Source organism: Chlamydotis macqueenii, chromosome 1 (genome assembly GCF_036417535.1).
Source record: "Chlamydotis macqueenii isolate bChlMac1 chromosome 1, bChlMac1.mat, whole genome shotgun sequence".
Lineage (NCBI taxonomy): Eukaryota > Metazoa > Chordata > Aves > Otidiformes > Otididae > Chlamydotis > Chlamydotis macqueenii.
In genome coordinates this window covers 50,331,940-50,357,391 of record NC_141556.1, presented here as the reverse complement: position 1 = coordinate 50,357,391, position 25,452 = coordinate 50,331,940, and the positions used below count along the sequence as shown (strand labels likewise).

General features: G+C 35.8%; 1 protein-coding gene across 3 annotated transcripts in view; it reads left to right on the top strand.

Annotated features, from left to right (window-relative positions):
- CDK17 (cyclin dependent kinase 17) overlaps positions 1-25,452 on the top strand; it is a 96,582-nt gene that overhangs the window by 21,875 nt on the left and 49,255 nt on the right. For 2 of the 3 annotated variants that reach the window (XM_086750634.1, XM_086750627.1), the window contains exon 2: positions 15,996-16,144. In XM_086750634.1, the coding sequence (XP_086606760.1) occupies positions 16,027-16,144 (118 nt within the window). In that variant the 5' untranslated portion in view covers positions 15,996-16,026. Of the gene's footprint in view, positions 1-15,995; positions 16,145-20,750; positions 20,790-25,452 lie in introns of all 3 variants that reach the window. The other variant, XM_086750619.1, reaches the window with a different exon arrangement.

Here is a 25,452-nt window from a genome sequence, read left to right as displayed (position 1 = left end):
AAGTTTAAATTGGCTGTCTAGGCTGAGGGCTGAACACAGATGGCAGAGTAATGACTGGCTAGTGATCTACTTCACAGTTGAAAGCACTACTCTAATTTTACAGCCAAGGAAGTACAGTTTTAAAAACGTAGACTAGAACAGTTCAAAATTTTTTAGAGCAAATAATTCAGGAGCGGTAGAATACATAACTTTAAAAACTGAACTAATAACTTTTAAGTGGTTTGCCTTTGGTTTAAGATATGTCTGATTTAATAAAAATAGTAATTTTTTTTTTTGCAACACTCATTCAAAATGTTAGCTAGACTGGTGTACTGCTCTGTTTCTTATTCTACTGTCATTTGTTTTTATGGTGGCATCTTCACGTAAATCACAGCATGTGTCTTTTGCTGTTTCTGAAGAGGAAAGAAATTGTTAGTTTACCTGCAGGGGATGAGTTACAATTCTGTTAACAAACCGTTTTGAATATTACCATATTTCTGAATAAAACAGAATTCCTTTTTGGGTTTTGAGGACTTTTGATAAATCTGTTCTGAGACTTCATTCTTTACTTGAGTTCCTCATGGCCTCCCGTCTGGTTTCATCACACTTCTATCTTTCCACATTCTTTGAGGATGAGATAAGGGACGAGAGTACCAAAAGAGAGCTTGCTTAATGTATTTGTGTCTCTGAGGAATTAGACCAATTTCTCTGGTATCAGTAGGCATCATTCCTTTGACTAAGTGTTCAAGTGATTTTTAGATACTAATACTACATTGACTTAAGGCTTCCTGTGTACAGTAAAGGAAACCAGAGATCTTTGAAGCTCTGGAGATCTTGTGTCTCATTCCCTTTTAAAGATTAAAATCTGCGATAGGCACTTAAGGGTTCACTAACTGGTTGTGGCAAATCCTTAGCATATTTTGTGATAGAGCAAAAGATAGATCTTCAACCTTCCTTGCATTATTTTTATAAGAAGACTTCACAACTACAGACTAGCCCAAACTTTGTCCTTACTCTTATGTGGCCTTCTTAGGAGTAATTGCTGAAAGACCAGCTTCTTGAGACTAGACACTTTATAGATATTTGACTAATTTTGCAAACAAGTACAAAGTGATAAATAATTATGGCATTAGTTAAAGAAGAGAGTGGTAACTTGACTGAATGCTTCAATTCTTGCTCCTATGCAAGACAAAGCCTTAGTTTCAAGGTGGTCCTGTCGAATAACAGGTGTGGTTGTTAAACTTTACTTTCTTGAAGACACTTGAGAACTGGGCAAGTGAAGGTTTGGAAAACAGAAAATTTCTTGTTTTACTATAAACCCTCTTGAGCTGATTCAAATTTTGGAAAGCTTCCATTAGCAAATGAAATTTAAAGCAAGCCATTTAGTCCCTGACGTGTCTTACATTGGCCTAATGGTTCTCTTGGAAGTTGGTGGGAATTTTAACATCTACAGTGGGAGAGTATTTAGGTCAATGGTAGAAATAAATTTAAAAAAAAATGAAATCAAGTAAAACATTTATTTAAACAAAATGCAAAGTAAGAATATTAACCTGTAATTGGGACTTCTTGAAAGCACGTGTTTCTTTGATGCCTGGGATAAGATTGTTTAGGGGGCTGTAGGGTTTTTTGGTTGCTGTTTTGCTCTGGAAAGCTCTCTGTATAGCTAGTTTTATGCGGGTTCCTGTACTTCAGAACACAGATTCAGCTCTAGCAATAGCAAATTTGTTCATTACTCTGACTGCAGGATCACCCATCAGTACTAACTTGATCCAGATCAAGCGTAAGCAAATAACAACACTGTTGACTTGTTCAGATGCTTTTTAGCTTTGTGGTGGCTGTGGTAGCGCAGCTGATCCTCTGTTCAGCCTAGATTCAGAACAGAAGTACCCTTACTAAATGTTTTGAACAGATTTGTATAGAAGCCAGAGATCTCTGTTGCTTTGCATTGTGTGAACGTGTGGGGCTTTGATCTAGTAATTAAACGTCCTAACAGGCGATTTACTGTGTTGAGATGTAGATCAAGTCTCTGTCATTGTTTTCCCTTTTTATGAGTGAGAGAAATTGTTGCTTACAGCTTACTCCAGTCCTTTCTCTCGCTTCTTTTCAATACCTTCTGAGTCTCCTCTCTAGTTCAGTTTCTCCTCTCTTGTCATTTCATAGTTTGTATCTGTCTGTCATTCATTGCCCATTGCAGTTCCTTGCTCAAGCTTCATCCTCCAGTGGCTCCAGTTGCTTTATCGTGGAAACATCAATGTTATTTTTATCGTTAAAAATTGTTCTGTTGTAACTTTTTAAATTGTAGATTCAGGAGTAACTTCCCTAACAAGAGCAAGCTTGTATGTACTGCTTCTGACATGTAATTTGCTATCAGTCTTTTATAGTAGATGTTTAAATATTGGTAGGATACTAGCAATGAAAATAGCTGATACTTTTTTTTTTCCCCCCCCTAGGACTGCATGATGATAGAACATAATTGCTCTTCAGTAGCTCATATGCTTTAATAAGCTGAACCGACAATGGAAGTAGCTTTTATATAAATTATAATCTGGACAGCAAAGTACAGGTTGAGCTGTTAAAGAGTAATCATCACAATGAGGTTAGGGTTGTGTTTTGATCTTTATAACCTGTGCAGGTCTTGTATATTTACTTGGTTGCTTGCTGCCTTCAAAGATTTCTGTGTGAGATTTTGGTATCAGTTTCTGTCTGTTTGGTTTCAGTAACAATATATCAGGGTAATACATATTTTTTACTTGTTACTTCTCTGAAAAGTGACCTTTTTTAACAACTCCTCTTTAATTTAGCAAATTCAGTCTTCATTCTTGGAAACACCACCTTTGCTTTCATTAACTTGAGTGTGTTTTGTGTAAAGCAAAAGTGAATATGCTTCTACTACAATTTTAGTCAGACAGAAGGCACTTCGTGCCTGTGACATTTGCTGCCATCATCAAGTTTCTCCTACAGCTTTTTTTCTGACTGAAGTTAATGAATTCAGAAGGGAAATATTTCATAATGACATAACAATTCATATGTGGTTTTTTTTTCCTTTCTTCATGGTTCATAACTACATTTTGGACCCTGCTTCCAACAGCAGAGATAGCTAGATTGTGAAGAACCAAAGCTGTCTTGATTTCTGAAACAGTTTTGTAAACATTCATCATCTTAACATATTATGACATTATTTTAGTTCTGTAGTGGATTCTATTCTCTCCTTTTAGGTTTTCATAATTCAGTTGATGTCCTGAGCTCTTCATCTGTAATTTGTTGGAGCCTCTCCTCTCTGATAAGAGTACATTAGTAGAACTGGAAAGTACAGCTGTTGGGATAGTCTTAAGAATTAACAGAACTGACTATAGGATCTGTAGTAACCTCCTTAGAGCTATTGAAATTGCCTCACTTGTGTTTAGTGTGCACCAGAGAAAATATGGTAAGGTGATCCTGAGGAAGTTCCAAGCTAAGGAGTTATTGACTGCAGTAGAAGAAGGAAGGAAATTAAAAAAAAAAAAAAACAGAATGTTGGTTCTTTATTATGCAGAAGGCGAATTTATGCATGCTTGACCAGTTAAAGGAAAGAGGAGAGTGTCAATCTATAGTCCTTCTTCGGCAAGGAATCTTACAATCTGTTGTCATGATAGCATTATAACAAAAGAAGAACCTGAACTACTGAATTGGTGAGGCAATGAAGATAATCTAGAAGAGCTAGAAAACCCCCAGATTATGTCATAAGTGCTTATTTAAATACCCTGTTAAAAATACCTTTAAAAAATTTTCCTTATGACCTCTACTAGGGACATACCTGGATCAGAGATGGACAGTGGAGGAATAGTGTTGTAAGTTTCAGTGACTGTGGAGAATAGAAGATATGAATATCTGAAAAGGGTGTTGGAGCAGTGAGATGGTCCCAGTTGTTTGAAATGACAATTAAAAAATACTACAGTCAGACATTAGTTGGCTGGATTATTCTCATGGAGTCACTTTTTTTTTTTTTTTAAAGTGAAATATCTTCCTTTAATAATTTTTAAAGTAACAAGATCTGGAAATAGAACTTCAAATTTACTCTCAATTCCAGTAAATTCAGTCAGAATACGGCTTGTTCCAGTGACTCATTTGCATGCAAGAAATGCCTATAGGATTACTAGTAGAGATAGCACCTATATTACATGTACCACATTGGGAGGAAAAAGATGCAGGTTTATTATGCTATATAAATATAAAATATACTTTTAGGTGAGATATCAAGTGGACTGCAATATGACTGTTTCTTTCATATGATTAAAATCATCAGAAATGAGAATACTGCTGAACAGTTCAGCTGAAGGAAGCGTGCATAGTTCAGCAGACAGAAATAAATCACTCTTCTATTTCCCTGTTGTATGGATGCTATAACTAGGCCTTCATTAAAACTACAGTTTCTTCATTACTCGCAAAGTTTGCTTATTGTTATTGAACACAAAGTTACCTAATTGTGTATGTGTATCTTGTCTCTATGTGAAGTAAACGTATAGTTTACTACAGTAAATACTAACAGTGAAAGCCTCTTCCATTCTGTTTTACCATTCAGCTGATGAAAAGTTTCATTCTCAAGCCTTTGTTATAAAGGAGTACTGAACACAGAGTTAAGACTCGCTTCATGGCAACAGTCTGGCAGATTTTTATTATGAAGTTTTCACCAGAATGTAAGAGTGAAATAATTGTGTAAGGAGAATCTTAAAGGGGGTTTTTAAAAAGTTATTTAATTTTAAAAAAAAACCTCTTTGAAAGCAAATATAGCATGGATTTCAAAATAAAAACAATTTAACATCTCATTTTATTTACTTCACAGACAGATCTGATTACCAGATGTTGTGTCGAAACTGCATTCAAGATATATGACTTAAATTTCAGTATGATAGTACTTGATTATTTTGTGCTTTTACAAATTACTAATGAGGCATAGATGAGTAGTCCTTTTGAAGATATTATCTCAAGTTCCCTTTTACTAAACAGAAATGTAGACTAATTTTAAAGAAAGCAAAGCTGTAGATCTGAATTACAAGTACTACAAGTGAAAACTAGAACCTTTTTGAACTGTTTAATTTCGGGCTTATGGATCCCAGTTATCAAAAGGAAATAAACCACAGAGGAAGGATTCTTCTTGGTACACTTCAGCATACTTGAGTGTGTTGAAAAGTAGCATACTTGTGTGGTAAGACATATGGAAACATCCCTTAGAATGCATATAAATTTCATTTAAAGACTATTTTGGCAAAAGGATACTGTTTTCCAAGGCTGTTGAACCGGATAATTCAAGAACAGCTCAAGTACTTGACACAGAAACAGAACTGTGGTGATAGAATAGCATATCCTAAAATTTTAAAGAAATAGGCCTTATGTTATATCAGTCAAAATGTAATCTTTTACTTTTTGAGATTACAAATGACATCGATTGGACTTTGTATCTCAAAGGCTGAAGGACAGCATAGTAGAGCAGAGTTTCCCAAAGGAGGTTAAGAAACAAAAATCCAAATAGCAAGTGAGAATAAATAAAATGTCCAAATTAATTACTAAGATAACAATTGATGCCCTTAAACTTTCCATACTAATTTTGAATATTAATACTGCTTTAACCTGAATTTTCTAATATGTGTATCTTCATCCCAGCACATAGATTCTAGAAAGAAAAAAAACATTGTGGAAACCAAGTTACTGAAAGGATATAATGGGACAGGGAGGAAGGAGATGAGCTTGGACAACTCTATCACTGTAGAGAAATAAGGGTGCCACATGTCCTTGAGCAGCTCAGTTTGCCCTTTAGTGATAAGACATGGGATAATGGTTTTAAACTTAAAGAAGTTAGATTCAGACTGGATATAAGGAAGAAATTTTTTACAATGGGGCTGGTGAGGCGCTGAAACAGGTTGCCCAGAGAAGTGGTAGATGCCCCATCCCTGGAAACATTCAAGGCCAGGTTGGATGGGGCTCTGAGCAACCTGATCTGGTTGAAAATGCCCCTGCTCCTTGCAGGGGGGTTCAGACTAGATGACCTTTAAAGGTCCCTTCCAATCCAAACCATTCTATGAATCTAACTCTACAGAAGTATTTTGAGGGTTATCGCATCTGGTGACATTATTTTAACACCTAGGGCTCTTTTTTTTTTTCTTTTTTTTTTTTTTTTTTTTTGGCCCTCCCCTCCCGTAAGTTTTACAGCAGAACTGCTTCAGTAGTTCTCTGAGTGAAGAACTTATTTTCAATACAGATCTATATTAGACCATGATATTAAATGATGCTGAAGTAAAATCCTTTAGGGAATGTTGAGTCTCTCTAGAGGCAGTGATTTAAATTTACCTTTTCATGAAACATTTTCTGTTTGTGAGACAGATCTTACGGTTTGGCAGTTTTATCCAGGTCACTGCCAGCAATAGTAGTATCAGCCTTTGCAATGTGATTAAGGTCCAGAATGGGAATTAATTTGCTGTGGAAGGGATTGGCCCACAGTTAGTCCTTGGCAGGATGAGACTGCCTAACATTAGACTCTAATAGCAGAAGGATGATTGTGTTTGTAATTCAGAAGAAATTATTTTGAAGACAAACATAAAAATTCACTTCTTTCTTCCGCCAGAGAAACAAAAGGGAGCAAATGGGTCTACCCAGCACAAATATGTATTTGGGAACAGTGTTGCGTACATATTGTGTGATCCCTTTGTTGCTTGTTTACAGAGATTTTGTAATAAAATATCCAACTATCCTTACTCTGCTTTTAAACTGTAGCTTGCAGGATCCTAGAGAAATTCTGCTTTGCTCTGTGTGTGTGCCTGCTTTTGTTGACAGTATCGGTGTTGCTTGCCTGGTATTAGTCGCACTTATCTTCCCCTTGTTAATTCTGTTAAAAAAATTCTGGAGATTACTTGTCTTTCAGGTTTTGTTTGCTAATTATCCATGTCTGGTTTAATATTATTGACATTAGTAGCTGTTACTTTCCCAGGTTTCCTACATACTAATGCTGTCTTACTGATTTATCACTTACAGATATGTATTTTTCCACTTTTACTGGTTGCCATTTGTCTCCTCTTCACTGAGTCTAGGTGACTTGTCACTCTCTCAGTTCTGTATAACCTTTTTGTTGTTGTTCCTTAATCTTCCTCCCGTCTCTGTTCAAGATCCAGAAAACTTGCTTAGGTACCTTCAGATAGAGAATTGCTTATACTAGGAGAAGATAATGTAAAGTTTGAGTACTGTCCTTTGATGTGCTAGTCTGTTTACTCAGTCTGGGGAGGGAGCAGCCTCTCAAACTGATTAACTAGAGTAGCCCAAATTGCGTATTTGTAATTCAGTTGTTCTACTTAGTTTCAGAATTTGGGAACTTTTGTCTGGACAGTCTTAGTTACTTGGGAGGAAGGGCAATATGCAAGATTGTGTGTGAAAGACACATAGGGAAGAATTATCTGCACAGGCAAAGAAAAGGAGCATCCAGTGATACAGGAAGATCTTCAATCTCCAAATCTGTTAGTCTTCATGTAGAGTTCTTGGTTTTGAGCCAACAGTGACAGTTGTGACAGCCCAATGCATGGCAGTTGCCTTATTTTGTATGTTTAAATGAAGATGTGTGTCCCCCTGCCCCCGGGGAATAGTCATAGCCTGAACCTGTTGCAGAGGATGAGGGCACTTGTGCTAAAGGCTTTTACTTTATTTCATATCCAGTGTTCTTGTTTTTATATCATCTTTCCTTAACAGCATTTGCTGTTGTCCTTTATTTTGCTCACAGATTGCATTTGTTTGAGATCTCAATTTTTGTTTAGGTAGGCTAAATAAGCATAAGGCAAAATGCTGCAGTTTTTTCAGGCTACTTTTCTGGTACACAACAGTTGCATCACACTGCTCCCATTGAGGACAGTTTTACCTTGTGTTTGATGTGCACTAGTGATCAGTGCTCTACTTCTGTGGAGGTATTAAATCGGCTTAAGGAGGCTCATGCTTCCTTCTCTGCTTTGAAGGGCATATTGCCACCACCTTTTGTTGCCAGCGTAACTATTCGTGAAGCCGCTTGGCACGCACATGTCAAAACTCTTCTTTTGCAGATTATCAGCTAGATAATAATTTGCATCAGGGATGGTGCCTTTCTTATGCGTTTAGTATCCTTGGCAATGGATACGGAAATGATCCGTGGGTGCGTATCCAGTTGACCATTAAATGGCAATGTGAACACTTCAGACAGATGTAGCAACATTTGTCTGAATGTTGTAACAGAACAAATTGGTCCCATGCTGGGACATCTTGACTGCTATGTAAAAATTAATACAGCAGAAAAAATTGTAATTGACCTATTGTTCGGATATTTTCTGTTGGTGAGGAAGCTCTGAAGTTGTACCAATTACAGGATTGGAGAAGGGAAGTATAGAAAATTTGTGAATTTAAGAATATCGGATCAGAGCCATTTATAAGATTAGGTAAAAGATGTTCATTAATTCAAACAAACTTTTGAACCGCAGTTCAAAGATTGTTTATTATGAGAACAAGTTTATTTACTGCCACTTTGGAATTGTCTTTAAAATATCTCTGTGGAAGTATTACAAGTACTCAATCCAACTATAAGAAACTTGTTTGGGCTGTTGTTTCTGTCAGTAGCTAATTTTTCTTAGTTGTAGCCAAGATATTCCATCTCTCTGTTGTTTCAGAAATAGTGATAGAAACGTAGCTTGTTATTGCCAGAAATCTGTAGAAAAATACAGAATACAGAAGAGAGTTACATCTTGTGCATTAAATAAGTCTCCAAAGACTGTTTGATCATACAAGTTTTTTTTTAATGTCTTGGTTTGTATTTCAATATAATGCCTTCAGTGCATAGAACTTGTGTGGCATTTTACTCATAGGAAAAATATACATATCTGTTGTCAGTACTGTAGAACGTGATCTATACCATGCTGCTTATAGTGTCTCCTCTTTCTTTTAAAGTTACCTTCTGCATGCACATAGAAGTCTAATCATACATGCATATAGTAATTATAGAAGAGTTAGGTTTTACTTTCACCGTATAGGTTTTAATGTAAGGCCTTTCTCGCTCGGTTGTTTGGTGGGGTTTTTTGCATTTGCACTATACAGAACATGTACTGAGGTTCAACGAGTAACGAACCCAAAAATTTGACATTTGGAGGAATAGTTGTGAGCTGTAAATTTACACCAATTGTACCAATTAACCATAGAACATTATTTTTTTTTTTATGATGGTCTTAATTTTTTTCTGTAGTTTTAATAATTACAAAGCTTTTTTTTCCTGGGATAAGCTCTGTTACAGCTCTCACTTGGTGGTTAATTGCCAGGCAGGCCATGATGAGGTTTTCCCAACAGCTTCCCCAGAGTAATTCATTTCTGTTTTGAGAGAAGTCATCCAAAATCTCTTTTTATTTTATTTAGAAACTTTTACCACTGTTCTTTGTTTATCTAAATCAGAAGTGTCTTTAGTTTTTATCTTAGTTTGTATTGCTGTATTGTACTTGTTGTGTCTCTTGGTGCTTGATTCAACAGTATTGAAGTAAGTTGAAAGCTTTTCATTGCCTTGGGTCTTGGCTTGTAAATAGAACTTTTCTTTTGTGAGCACAACAAGAATCAAATGTTGAAGACTCTGGTCATGGAAGTTCAGATGCTTACAGGACAGGTCGTGCTGGGCTGAGAGCTACTGGAGGTTGAGAGATTGGATTTGGTGCCTGAATTGTGGCAGAGGGGGGGAAAAAAAAAAGCAAACCTTTAGTTTTTTAAAGTCCATACCTTTTATTGACAAAATTGCTCAGGCTCTCAAAAGACTGCAGGTGCTTTTCAGTCTTAGAGCTAATATTGTCTTCTTGAGCCTAGAAGAGGTTTTCTGCTCAGTTTTCTTCCAAAGACTGGCTCATTGGCAAGACTGAGGAATGTGGTCCCAAAAGTGATGACTGCAACATTGTACATCTGTCAGTAAAATGATCTCAGTATTGGGGACCAGCAAGCTTTGTGTGCCTAACTTTTGAAAACATTTTTATTCTGAAACTGTATTAAGGCTTTATGTTTATTAATCAAAGGTAGTAAAATTACAGATACTGCTTTTGATTTCCAGTGCTCAGTATATCTTTTGAGATTGAAAGTTCCATGGCTCATTGGTAGTACGTGCACTACATTTATGTAGCCTTCGGATTTTTGCCGAAAGACTTTCGGTTTATGGGTCTGACAGCGAACGCAAGAAGCTTGGCCAATCAGCTCATTTGTTTTGTTGGCTTAAATGTCAGCCAATTTAACCAGACTCACACTGTGTTTTTTCACTTGGCTGTTGAGAGAGCAGAACCTTTCATAATTAACGTGGAGCTATTCATCAGTACAATCTATCTAATCTAGGGAGATCTGTCAAATACAATGTCTCTATTGATTTTGCTATTTGGTATTGCTTGTGTCTATATGGGAGTGAATACATGTGTACATTTTAAGGAATGTAAACTTGCTCTGATTACCTGAGTAAAACTTTTGAGTCCAAGAGAAAGAAGATAAGCTTAGGATATGAAAAAAGGATTGCAAGATTTGATCCTTTTGACAGATCTGGTGTTTTGCTTTCTTTTAAATTCTGTACCAGTAGTATAGTTAAATATGCCTGTAGCAGTGATCAATGTATTTTTTAACTTAGAGGATTTTTTTTTTTAAAAAAACCTTCTTTTGATTTCTATACTTCATTATTCTTTAAAGGCAAAGGGATTGAGGGGTGAAAGTAAAGAAAAGTATTCACAATCTAATTTCTATATATTTTCTCTGTTTGCAGAGGTTCTTCCAGTTTTTTTATTTAGATTGAGAGCTGAATATAGATGCTCTTATTCACTTTGGGAGGAGCCTCTTTGTTGTGAATACTTTCTTACTTCCAGTTTTCAGTGATTGTTTAGTTGTGAATTTATAAGTATGGAAAAATGTGCTTCACCTCAAAAGTTTAATTCTGTGTTGAATATTGTTTTATTCATAAGAAAAAAGGCTGTAAGGATCCTTTTGCTCTTTTTTCACTGAGAGGACAAAGTGGACTGTGATACTTGACTTCATAATTATTTTTCAGTCATCAGTTACAAAGGCCTTGTTTGTCAGGTGTTGCTTATATCTGTGCAGTGTCGGTTTTTTGACCTAATGCCCCATAAAAGATAATAACTTTTTAAGTAGTTCTGTTACTGACAAGAGAGTCTAGTTGGCCAGTCATTTAAACACCGAGTGTGGAAAAATACAGTAGAAATTTTTTTCACCAATGTGAATAAGTGTGAGTTGAAACAAATACAAAGAACAGAATCAATGAGTAAGATGCCATATTTATAATCCATTATTGTGGAGTAGAATTGTGATTGTAAGGAAGTACCTATGTATTGGATGTGAATTTTACAAGTGTAAGCTGGTGGCTTATTATCTTAGATAAATTATCCATATATTTCTCATTAGTGTAATTAATAGATTGCTTATGGGATCAATAGCTTTTTTCTTTTTTTTTTTTTTTTTTTTTTAAATTCAGGTACATTGAGAACAGTTTACTAAATATAAACACTATGGAAAGCTGGCTTTCTTTTTAGGTTAGGGGTACAATATCCTTGACAGGTGTTTCCTGTTTCTGTTTTTAATTAATATTATTTGTGATACTCAAGTCTTTCAGACCTCTCTTTCTGGCACAAACTTGAATTCTCACCTTCATAAACTTAAGATGTATCTTAAGTTAGATACGTCTAAAATTATTAATGCAGCCAAACAAATGAATGATACATACTTTGTTGTGTGCTTGAGAATATTTAACAGACCTGTGACTGGTGTAATTAAAATGCTTGTGGGAGGTTACATGATTATCTTTTCAGATTTCAATGATACAGTGAATGACACCATGGATTTTGAGAGTCATTAACAACTGTAATGCTGAGGACATATATATATATGAGAGAGAAGGTCATTATTCTTGTTAACGTTTCCAGTTGTGTGGACTGTTTTTATTACTCAGTCGATAACACTTCACTTGATTTTCCATCTTACATCCTAAAAAATGTAAGTCTTCTGTCAGAATCTTCAGATCTTCTAAAAATTTTCCCACAGCATACTATTTTGCGTTTTTTAAACCATCTTTACACAGTTTGGCACACTGCTGTATAAACATACCCATTTCATTGTAGCAATTTTACAAAATCAGGTTGAGTGTCTCACACGTGCGTTTGTACCTCCTCTTATCCTAGGAGCTCATATGGAGCCTACCAGGCAAGTACTCGGCCCTTTCAGTGTAGGACTGGCCATGCTGGTATCTGCTTTCTTTGACATCCTGTGCCTGTGGTTTTAGTTTGTTAACCCATCTTTAACGGCCGTGCTGTGTCCACGCTGTTGTTCACCTGCTGCTGTTATGTTGGGTTTCTGTTCCCATCCTTTCCTTTAGCTGTCGTCTTCAAATAATGAGTTTTTTAGAATGAGAACAGCCTTTAGATGTTTGGAAAACGCCTACCGCCTTGTAAAGCATCTTATAAAAACAGTGGAAAAGTAATTTTAAAATGCTTAATCTCTATATAGATGCATCTTCGTGTAATATAACATCTGGAAACAGAAGAGTCAGCACTTAGTCTGATCTGAAGCTTAGTGGAGTTGAAGGACAGGTTCCCGTTGACTTCAGAGGACTTTGAATCAGCAAACTCTTACTGAGCTTTTGGTGTTTGTGACCCTTCTGAAATAAACTGACTGAACTTTAAGCTATTAAATATCTTCACTACTTTTGAAAATTTTAATTGAATTTGTTTATACTTACAAGGATTAAGCACACAGTATATGTGAATTCTGTGTAAAGGTCTGATGCATTGCTTTTTTCACTTTCAAGATACCTGCAAATTTTAAGGAGAGAAAAGTGTAGAAAAGGTAAATGTTAGCATAGTTTTCCAGGATTAACTTGTGTTACATTTGAAGACAAACTTTTCAGGGTTGGACTGGAGATCATTTGTAAGAAGCAGCAGTTCCTTTAATGTATTGTCATCTCCTTCATTTCTTGTCAGTATAAGGGTTGAACAAGTCTGTGTCTGCCAGCTTTTCTGGGTTGTATCAGATGGTATCGTATCAGATTGCTTGTCCTCATTCTGTCTGCAGACTAGAATTTGCATAGTTGCCTTCAAGTGTATGCATTTATCTGCCATAACATCTAAAATATTTGATTTGGATAAGACTTAGAGTAAATAAATTTGCAGAATAGAACAGTCAAGCCCTGGAATCTGTTCTGAAGCTCAAAAATAAAAATAGCAGTGCATATTCTTCTCACAATTGTGTAGAATTTGGGGAAATACTTACTCCTAGTCGTAGTCACTAGATGTATATTACTAGTCAAGTAACTCCATTTTGGATTTAAATAAGATTTACTGTGAAATGGAGAAAATAAGTATGCATCTATTAGGACCTAGTGAAAATGAATATCAGACAGTTTCCCTTTAATTTTGTTATACTGAATTAAAATTTACTTTTCTGTGAAATTGCTGTTGTTTTAGAGAACAAATGTTGGCTTTGGTTTGTATAGATCGTATTTTCAGAGCTCTGTTCACTGAGATCTTGTCTCAAACTACCAAGATTTAGCAGATTTTACAACTTTGGCCAGAAGTGAGACTAAACAAGTCAAAAACTTAGGACACTTGCAAGTGCAAGATACTGGTCACCACTCCTGTTTATCTTTTTTTTTTTTTTTTTTCCAATATATATATATTTACACATCTGAATTAGCAAGAATACTGATACTTTAAGGGACGAAAATTTTATTTAATTTCAGTGAGCATATTTTGCTTTAAAAAAAAAAAAGAAGTATGTTTCAGTAGGTGGAAGCACACACTCACACATGGATTCCCACTCCTGATCCCTTTTTACTGTTAAATTCTTTCAAAACCAAACTCTGAACTTAATTCAGAATCTTAGTAAAAATGGTGCTTCAGTACTCCGTTAAATCATCCTTTAACAGGAGAAATTTTGTAACTATAGTTAAAATATTTGCTTTTATATTAGCTTGAGATTTAGAATATCTGTTGTATTGTCTAATCCATCTGTCTGTTAATGTATATGTAATATTCTTTAGCAGTAGACCACCTTTTTGATTATAAAATTATATAAGCTTAAATATTTGCAAGATCAGAAGCCAGAAGCAGCCTGTTTCCATATAAAGTCATCTGTTTTTTCAGTTACTGCCCAAGTGGAAAACTGGAAAGAAATTGCTGTGCTGTCAGGTAACTTTAGGGCATTACATAGCCAAAAATTGCATGTATCCTTTTGGAGACTAATACATGTAGGAAGATGCAGGTTTCCAAGAACATAACGGGAGAATTGAGTAAAACCACATATAAAGAATGTGTCCTTCCAGTCCTTTTAAAAGATTAGGTTTTTAAGACAAACATAGGCCATCGTTTTGGAAAAGTTAAAATAAACGCAGAAATAAAGCTGTTTAAAGTAAGGTCTTTAAAGCAGATCCTGAACAGGAAAAGTAAATGTTCCCCTTGGAACAGTCTCTGAATGCGGTTTCTTAACAATAAGAATATCCTGCTTTTGAGTAAGCAAGAGCAAAATTGTTCATACTAAGGTGTGGCTTTATTGCACACGCAGCAACACATTAAAAGGGCAGTTTAGAAACTGCTGGCTTAACTATATCTCCAGCAGTTATTTTTATTTCCTACATATCTGCACCCAGTGCCTGACTATTTCTCTTTATAATAGCTGTGGTTGTCTTAAGATGTTATCCTGTTTTGTAATCCACCTCTTTTCCCTTGAATGCAGCTGCTCCTTTGCCAGTGATTGTTGGGGCTCCACTCCCAAAGGTGGTCTTTTATCCACCCTTATGTTTTACTTACTGTCCCGTGCAATCTAGTCTTGTGATGGTTTAGTCTATGTATGCATTCTCCTGCTACCACCAACCACTTCCAACTTGTTCTACCAATTCATTCTCCTTTTTATTATGTAGCATCTAAACAAAGAGTAACCTCCGCAGTTGAAATGTGTATCTTTAAAGGGACGATGTTAATATAAAAGTAATAATATTCACAGTTTGTTGTTATATAAGTAGATCTTTAGCGTACTACTACTTGCATTTCTCTGTTTAAAAGAGGACATCGAGGAACTTTTTTTGTTGTTTTTGTATGTGAATTATGCATTTTGGAGTGCAAAGAGGCTGATGCAGGAAAAAAATATATGAACGACTCGGACTTAAAAGTATGCTGTGCTTGTCTTCAACGCTGCCTATGTGACTCTTGGGGGCTGTAAGCAGATGAGTAAGTTACTGTGAAATAACATCTAGGTTGAATTGTCCATACAGAGTAACAAAGGACAGAAATGTGTTTCGTGTCACGTAAGGGCAAAAGTATGGCACACTGCGAAGTTCACTTACTGTCTTAGACTTGGGGCAACATGTTTATTGACCTGGACCTTTGTTATTATTGCTTGTTTGCTTACTACTTTCCATGGAGAAAGTGCTTCCTGCTTTTTATCTAGTTTAGTTTTATTGCTTGACCGTAGAGAAATGTCCATTTTAGCTGTTGTTATCAGGCCCTGGCTATCTGTTTCCCTAGATGGGATCATATTTGAGAATTGCTGTTGTATTTAAGGCTTTTAGCGTTGTCCCCTTCCTCCTTTTGTGAAAAGGGCAAAATACACAGAAGTTCAGTAACCTCTTATCTGTAAATAAACAGACTGAAAGAGAAAGAAGGTTCCAGCCTCCTCTTCCTCAGCGGGTTTGGTGAAAGAGGCTTCAGAGGAGACGAGAGTGCACACTCATCAAGTTTTCAGATGACTAATTGTTTTACAATTGTTAGATTGTAAAATCAGTCATCGAATTATGTTGTGGGTTTTTGGTTTTTTTTTTTCCCTAACAAATAAAAACTGCAAAATTTTATGGACATTTACTTCTCAAGACTTTCTTCTTCAGTCCATTAGAGTAATCTTGCTTTAAGGATATTGTTTTAAGGATAACTTGCATATTGACTAAATTTCTGTAAGCCTTCTTGCGTTTTTATGTGAGGTAATTAAATTTGATTTTCTGATGAACTAATTTTTTTCTGACTTTTTGCTTTTTTCAGGCTTACTTAAGCCAGACTTAATATTGATAGAATGAAAAAGTTTAAGAGGAGACTTTCCTTAACCTTGCGTGGAAGCCAGACCATTGATGAATCGCTGTCTGAGCTAGCAGAACAAATGACAATTGAAGAAAACAGCAGCAAAGATAACGGTAAGCATATCTTTCACTTTCCAGAAAAAGTAAGAATTTTGTCAGGCTCCACTTAAGTGAGTGTTGCTGGGTTTTATTTCAGTTTTCACAATTGCATGGATTTCCTCACTAACCTTTTCTTTTGATTTATCTTATATTTTACTACCCTAGTTTTTTTAACAGGTTGATATGTTGTTACATATTGTTTTGGTTTGTTTTGATTTTTAACTGCTATACAGCTATTTATCAAAAGCTACCTAAATTAATATTTGTAATGTGGTGTGCAGCAAGGATCGTAGATGCTCTTTCAAGTAAGCAAACCCATTATTGTATGAGTTCAGTAGGTCTCACATCAACTTCATATGGCTTCAAACTGAATTTTTTCTCAAAGTTATTATTTGGTAATATGATTGGTAGTAATTGCTTAAGTGCCATTAGCACTTAAAACTGTTTACCTTATCATTAGTAATGCAGTGCACTAGTCTGAGAATTCTGTCACCTGCTTGTGTTTTTGAAAAGTAGTTCTCTTCAGCAATGTGAAAGCAACTAGAAACATTCAGGATAACCAGCTTGCCTATGTAGTCTTATGCAAGTCTTTGGCTGATCCCATAAATGTACTGGCTGCTATAAAGTCCACATTAATGATGATACTGCTTTTGAATGCCATCTGCAGTAATAACGACTGGAAGATATTTTGTTGCTTTGTTCTGTTTCCTGGGCTGCAACATTTAAGTCATATTTCATCTTCTGTGCTGATTGGTGTTATTTCTTGCTCTGCTGACATCTAAGATTTTCTCAAGTATCAAGTGATCTGAATTTCCCACTCCCACCACCCCAATTTCCACCGATTAAATAATTCTGTGTTTTCCCACTGAAAACTGACAGGACTGCGAAATTTGAGCAGTAGAGGCGATGGAAATTGTTTTGCAGACTTTTAAAACCCCATCCAAAATCTGTTCCATACTGTCCTTTTGAAAGCTGAATTTACCTTTGGCAAAACAAAGCTATTAATGGTTTTTTTATTTTTACCCTTAATCCCTGGTATATTCATTGCTATTGTCCGATTTTCATCGTGGGCCATGCCCAATAGTTTGACAGATGATGTTTATTACAACTGTTTATGTGTTGATACAACAGGTCTACTCAGAAACAATAATTGTAATTTTGCACTGATACCAACGAAGTATTTTCTGAGACACTGAGCAGTTGTCCCACATGGTTCCACTTGTATTAGCCTTTGTTACTGAAGCAGTTTTTTTTCAGACCTGTATATACTTCTGACAGATAATTTCATTATGCAAATAAGTGCTAAGAATATTACTTTCATGCTGGGAAATGAGCATGAAAAATTGTCCCCAGCATCAGTGAATGTAGTGAATTGAGTTGCTGAATTGAGTCAGTTGAAAACTGAATCCAGCAAGAATAAAAGATTTTACTTTGAACTGGACCATGTTTTGGGTGCCAGTTCAAGGGACACAGGACACACAAGCATGAGGTTACGCCATTTAAACCATGTATGAATCTATTTGCAGTTTGTAATATTTATCTGAGAGTTACCTCGAACAGCGATACTTAGATGTCTTCTGCATGCTTGTCACCAGACTTTTGCAAACTTGACTTCTCGGTAGATATTTGAAGTGATAAAAATACAATTCAAGAAAGTGTTTCTAATTACAAATGCGCTATTTAGCTTTTAGTGCTCCTTTTATTTATTTTGCTTTCCACATTATTTCATTAGCCAAAAGGAAGCTTATTTGCTAATATTGTGTGATTTAATAGATGCTATGATTTGCAAAATGGTGTTAATGCCTTAGTAGAGTACCTTTGGATACACTGTGGTGGTGTTGATCCTCTTGAAAGAGGAAGAATAATAAATATAAACTGTACTTTTGCTATGCATGATCTTTAACTCATTGTGTTATGTCATTTTAAAAAGCTTTACTGACACTTGCTTTCTTTTTCTGATTCTTCTAGAGTGCATCTATTAGTATCTGTCCTATCTTTGATCTTTCAGAGATGAACAGGATACTAGTTTGTGGATTTTTGTTTTCCTTTGTTTTTCCTTTCCAACCTTACTTTTCTTAGAAAGTAGGGTTGGAAAATGCTTGCTACACCGGCTAGTCCTGCTTTTCTGAAGGAGGCTCTAATTTTCCCACAGATCAAGATATTTTGGAAGGAGTAGCTTTCAGACAGACCATAGGAATCGGGGTTTGGGCAACAACAATTGCTGGAAAAAACAGTCAGGAAACGACTTCTCTCTTTTGGTGAACGACTGAAAGAGAGAACCTGTTTCCTTGACTGTTTTAAGTTTGTAGAGAACATAGTGTGGAAAAATGTGTTCAGTGGACGTTATTTTGAAAAATTACTTACAGAGGAGTGCTTAAACGAGAAAGGTTTGCCTTGGCATTTTATAAAATCAGAGTGCTAAGAAGCCTGTTCTAACTGTAAATATCCAGCTGGGACACATGAGAGGATGTGGTCTCTTTAAGAATAGTTTATAAAGTGATAGCTGCATTAAGATTTTGAAAGTGCATCTTTTATTGCGATGCGATCTTTTATTCCAGTCTCGGAAGGCCGGAGTAACCATCTCCCTAGTTTTGCTTTTAAGAAGAACAAACAGCTCCTTTACCCTATGGAACAGAGAAACACAAATGTGCCCAGTTTGCAGGCTTTGGATCTGTTCTTAAAGGAACTTAAAAAGCACAGTCTAGTAAATCAAAGGGAAGCCAATACCTTGATCTACAGAGAATCAAAGTCAGGGATACAGACAATCTTCAGAAAGTTATTCTTCATATGTGGTTTATTTTCAACCATTATTACATCATCGACTTGAGAAATGAGAGTTGAAGGGCATTGCAACTGTTCTTCTCCTGCCAGAAGGCAAGGATAGACCCAGAACACTGAAGGCCTTTACACCAGAATTTTCTTCCATTGTTGTTGTCCAATTTTGGTTTGCTTTATTTTTTTTTCTTCCTAGCAAATCACTCATCTTGTCTCCTGTCATTCCATTCTGATGGCTGTGTTCACTGAAGGGTGTAATTTTATACATGCTAGCTTTTTTCATTCCTGGAAAACAGCTGTGTTACTGGACTATAGAGGCTGTATAGGCTACGTTCATAGAAAATCACACCATTTCTCTGATTTTCACATACATGTTCTGTAAAATCTCTATTATAAAGTTCCGGTTCAGCACTGCGATTCCAGGTGTAGATCGCATGCACATAGTACCAAGGACCTTTCCTCATGGTCACCCTTTTGCAGTAACCTGTCTTGTTCAGCCCCGTGCCAAATGGTTCCTCTCCGAGAACAATTACCTCTGATTTCAAGTAATGGCTGCTCCAATCCAGAGGCCCACCTTGTCATTAGCTCCAGCTTTGAGTGGGTTGTTGAAAGATTTACTTTTAAAGAATAGTACTCCTCATGCAGAACAAATTGTCCCATTTGTAGTTCACAGACCTAAAAATAGGTATGTAACTTCTGATTTTTTTGCAGTGCGTTGTTACTACTGAATCCACTAACTTTTGGTAAGCAATCTCATTTCATACACAGCCTCCTTCATCGCGTGCTGTCAGTACAGTCAGTATGCAGCACTCATCCATTAGCAGCAAAATGGGATTAGCAGGGATCAACCCGTATCTTTCGATGCAGTAGCACAGAGCTACTGCACTGAATGTAGAATAACCAACAGTTTTGGTTTTGGTTTTTTCAGAACATCATCAAATTATTTAGTCACCAGAAGCCGATATATAATTGAATCTGCCTTACAAATTATGTTCATCATGATTGGCTTCTGGGTGAGGAAGCATCACTAAATCAGATGCATAAACCATAAAAATAGAGAGACCAGTGAAATGCTTAATATACCTCTGAAGCCTTATGAACTGTCGACTGTATGACATATACTTTGGGCTATTCTTTTATGTAAGTGCCGAAGCTTTTTGTGGTCTCTAATGTTTCAACATATAAAACAAATTCGTTGGATTTGCTGTTTATTTTTCGTTCTGTCTTGATTCAAGCACACCAGCACACTAACAATGTGCCTGCTTGCTTTTTAAATTCTGGGTTCTACCTTAATATATGCATTCAGATTAATATTAAAAATACTAAATGGTAATTTGTAGCAGTTGACAACTAAATTTGCTTCTGAAATTTTTCCTTGCCAATGACATACTAATGAAATTTGGCTAGAAGTAACATCCAAATCATGCATATTTAAAGTCCAATTAACTGTAAAATTTATGCAAATACTTTAAATACTTATGAATATGCTCTCTAATGAATGCAAAAAATGTGACCGTATTGTCTAATATGATAAAATACATTATCACAAACTCCAAGCATGCTTTTAAGAATAATTACAAGATATGTTCAAAAATATGTCCACAGCTCTTGCATTAATATGTAAGTAACTTGGAAAGCCATTTTATATTACCAGGCTTTCATTTTTATGATATATACAGATATATTCACACGTACATATTAAACCAAAACAAGCAAGATTCTGATAGAAATGGCTTCATTAATTTCTAGAGTAATATTTATCTCCATTTGGTCTGTTTTAGCTTGGTGATGTGATCACAGGATCCAGTCTCACAAACACTTGCATAATTTTTTTGTAATTTTACAGGTGTGAGTAATAATGGAAGGATCAGCTACAGTAAAGTGCGTAAGTGTTTTTTAGGTTTAAGGCCTTAATGACTAGTCGCTACTCTGATAAGAGGAATGAATGTTTATAAAAATTAACGCTTCGCAATATTGTCTCAGAACATCCAAATGTCTTTGTAGTTATAGTCGTTTCATATCATCTTCAGTACAGCTGAGAAACTCCCATCTGCTATGTGTGATTCTTTGAGTATGGAAGGAAAACAATGTGTTGCAACATATTTTCAAGACAATGTTCTTGAATTGAAAATATGAGCACAGAAATACTTACTGGTAATAAATCAATAACATTTCTCTGTTAATACTGGTGGAAAGTATCAACATAAAAATATTGGGGTGGGGGGTGCTGGTGAGGGGGAAGAAATCCCCACAAGTGCTAGAGCTCATTCTAGAGCTACAGATTACTGCAAATAACTGACAGTTGTCACAGCTAAATATTGAACTTTGTACTGTCCCTTACAGCATACTGACAGTGTTGTTATGTATGTACCCTTCTGTGCCATCAGATTTTGTTATTACTGCTCAGTATGGTTTTTCCATCCTACGTACACTGCGCAACATAGTGTTCTTTCTTCTCTTCTGCTTTAATTTGCTTCTTCCCACAAAACCTGGAGGCTTTATTCATGTGTAGAAGTGCTTATAAAGTGAAATGAGCTGAAAATCCAGTGCCTGAAAGCATGCAGTAGGGACCTGTAGTCTTGGGGAGGGAGGCGGGGATTGTCCACTTATAAGTGTTTTTCTTCACAAGCAGAACACAGATTTGGCAGGAGAACATGGTGCTTAGATGGAGAAGTGGAATCTGTAAATACACCGAATTTCTGCTCCCGTAGGCTCACTGATGGATATGTACAGATTTGTTCTCAAATGCATTCAGATGGACTTGATACAGAAAAGTGAAATACATGTGACTAGCCAACACGGTTATTGCTGAAAGTAGGGCAGAAAGGAGCCAGATCTTCTGCTTCCTGAGTTGGTTGGCAGTGTGGCCTCACAGATGTTTGCTTTGGGAGCTACAGAGTAGTTGCATGTGGGGACACAAGGATGGAGGCCAGGAATACTTGTGTCTTGGCTACAGTGCTGACTCGCATTGATGTAAATTGTACCTGAAACGGTGTTCTGGATTTGGTGTAATGTGATGCCTCCTGGAGTTATACTTTTTAAAGGGAAGATTAGAAATTGGTTCTGTGTGATGCATATATGATTGGAGGTACAGGAATACCATGCTTATGTTCCAATGCATGTTCTGATGGCCGAAAGTACTGTCTTGAGAGTTAACTTTTAAACAGTATGAAATACATAAGTCTCAAGGGCAACTTTTCAGCTTTGAATATATTTCATTTGATTGTGATCTTATTTGTCTTGGTACCTAGACTGAAGGCAAAACCTCATTGTATGTGAAGTCAGCTTTGAAAGGCTTTTTGTAGTTTTAGATGTCTTTAGATGTAGTTTTAGATGTCTGATCTCAATTTTTGCTTTGTGTATTATCCTTTGGTTTTGTAGTTTAAACAGACTCCTTGCAAAAATTTCTGTCCTTTTTGTCCCCAAATTAAAAAAAAAAAAAAAAAAAAAGCTTACTGGACATTACAATGCCACTTTAATCATTAAGGTGCTTAGTATCTGGGGGAAACTTGAATACTGTGTTTCTTTAGGTTTCTGTGACCATATTTCTTCAAACATGCCACTAACATTTTTTTGCCCTCTGTCTTACAAGTGAAGAACACTTGCTCTGGACATGACTGCTGTACTCAAATGGATTAATTTTGAGCAATGGGAGGAATCCATTGAGGTTCTGCTATATTTTTAATATTGTAATAGTTCGTAGTTTGAAGGTTTCCTCTTATGATGAATAAATACAGTTTTAAGTGGTATTGAGTAGCTGCTCTATTTTTAGAGTGATTTAAAAAATGTATAAATGTACAGTATTTTATACAGTGCTCCAAATGCAACTACCTGAGAGTACAGATAAAGCAAACTTATTGCTGCTTTGGATTATTTAAGTATTTCTTCTATAGGAGCCATCACCTGGAATCAAGTGATTTTACTGAGTGGGTCTGACAGCCTTACGGCAGTGTAATTAAATATTGTACAGTGCAGCATACCAGCTCTAAAATGTAGGGAATTCACCTGCTTACATTCTGCGATTTCTGAAGAAATAAAGGGCTTCTTGACAGGAGCTTCTTCAGGGAAGCAATTTGTTCAAAATATTTTGTATTGCAAGTCCAAAAAAAAATGAATCTTTATTGCCAATAGACATGTAAAAGTTGAGTAATCATTAATAGAGCGTACATTTAGATTAGTTAAATGAATGTGTACTAGATTATGCCAAAATATGATTAAGCTATACAACAGTAGCATTTGAGACAGTTTAAAATTTTAAAAGGTTATTGTGATGCATTGCAAGCTTAATGAATGCAAGGCTATTTAGAAAATGAATATTTAATTTCACATATGTAGAGTCTTGACACTTCTGCATTCTCTATGAAAATGGAAAAGAAAAACCAAATAAAAACAACCTTCGATGTTTTCTGGAGCAAGGATGAGGTCAAGGTGGGTGGAAAGGAAACTGCATAGAGTCCTGTCCTGTAAAAACCAGTAGCTGATTCTTGGGATGTTTAGTGAGATTTTGTAGTAGCTGAACTGGTCCAAAGTCAAGCTGCAGCTGACAGTGGTGAGTGAGATTCTGCCTGCACCCTTCTCTCAGCACCCTCACACTGCGTGCCCTGTGGTGATCTAGTTCAAAAACCTAAATTAAAATTACTTTTTTACTGAGGGAGGACCTTGAGCCACCTTTTTGGTAGCAGCAGTGAATTGTGGTAGGCTTGCTGTCACACAAAAGTTTATCCTTACTTAGGAGCATGCCTGTATTCAATCCCTATTACATACCCAAATCAGAAATAATAAGTGCTATGTATCTGATATCTGTCTTATTTTGGCTAGAAAAACCTCCTCTTGTGTACTTTATTTGTATGAAATTAAAATTCTGGATTTGTGTGATTTCCATGTCCAGAATGGATGGTGATTACTAAAGAATACGTTTTCTTGGAGACTTATTGAGCTCTATCAGAGATGCTGGATTTAAGGGAAAATGTCATCATGTATGACAGATGATTTTGATTCTTTATGAAAGCTAGCTGAAGCAAATATCATTCCAGAATTTAGGCAGTGAAATCTGAAAGTCAGCTTGGTCTTTTTGTCACATAATAGAGATACTCATGGGATATAAAAAGAGAAAAAAGAGGTAGTTGAATATGTGGTATTATATATTCATAAAATGTATTTTAAAATGCATTTATATTCCCAATGAAAACACTTTCTTTCTTTAATCCAGGAACTGACTGATGTGTGACAGTATGTCAGTTGCTGAGGCCTTGCATAGAGATGCCAGGCAATTCTGCAGGCTCTCTGAAGCTCAGATTAAGTAAATCCAGTTAAGTAAATCCAGCACAGGAAAGAAAGTGGTAGTGTGGCTCTTTAAGATAGATGGACAGGGAAAAGAAACATTGGAGATTTATTGAAAAATTGCTTAACTTGGAAGTAATTTCAGGTCAGGGTTTGTGGTTAATTTAAATTGCAGTGAAAAGAAAAAGAGGAGACATCTTTATAACCTCATAAAATAGTTGGTTTTAACTAAATCCTCAGAAAAGCTTCTTGGTTATATACACTATTGTTCTACTTGACTCTGGCAGTTCTCATAATTATGAAATAAAAAAATCCGTTCCACTTATGTTCAAGCATAAATTTCTGTCACTTCACAACTGAAAGATTTCAGCACTAATTTGAATTGTTTTCTGTTCTTGTATGTTTGTTAGCATTGGTGTTGGCATTGTTTTAAACTTAGCAAGCAGTGATACCTTCGCAAAGCAGTGGTACCTTACTGGGTACTGCGTTTTCTTAAAATACATGTGTGTATTCTAAAACAGATCAGCAACATAGTCTAGCAACTCTTACAAGGTTAGTAAACCAGACTGGTTGTATTTTAAACAGTATTTTCTTTGAATAATACTGTTGTAGTTATTTTGCATTATGCCAATAATAACAGAAGTTTGAATGACAAGATACAAGAAATACAACAAAATGATCCAAATGAAATAACCCGGCAGCTCAGCACTCACCAAACGTGAAAATCAAGTAATACAATAGTGCACAGTCACCATACATTGCCCAATTTTAAACCTTGCTGAAGGTTCACACTTAGGCAAGATAATGTGGATGTGGCATTAAAAAGAAGTGTGTGTGTTTCTGTGTATGTGTGTACATATAAAATTTAAAAAGAATAATGCATTTGTATTTCAAGAAGTGTTCAGGGTCATTGGAAAGAAAACTGTGTGTTTATGCTGTACATCAGTATAATATTTATAAATGTTCTCATTCAGAATGTTTAACTTTTTTTTTGCATTTAAAGACCTATTTGCATGATAGCTTAGCAGGTTGCGTAAGAAATGTAAGAATTCAGATTACATTCCTTGAAAGATGAATCAAAGATTAAGTGATTTTCTAGCCAAAATAAGAAAAGAATGTAATAACAACTGACCAAATACAATCAAAAAAGAACCACTGAGAAGTGTCTCTTTCAGCTCACTTTCCATACTTATAAATTTTATCAGTTTGGAATTGCAGATTATAGAGCAGAGTGAGGAAAGAGAGCTAGAGACAAATAACAAATAAGG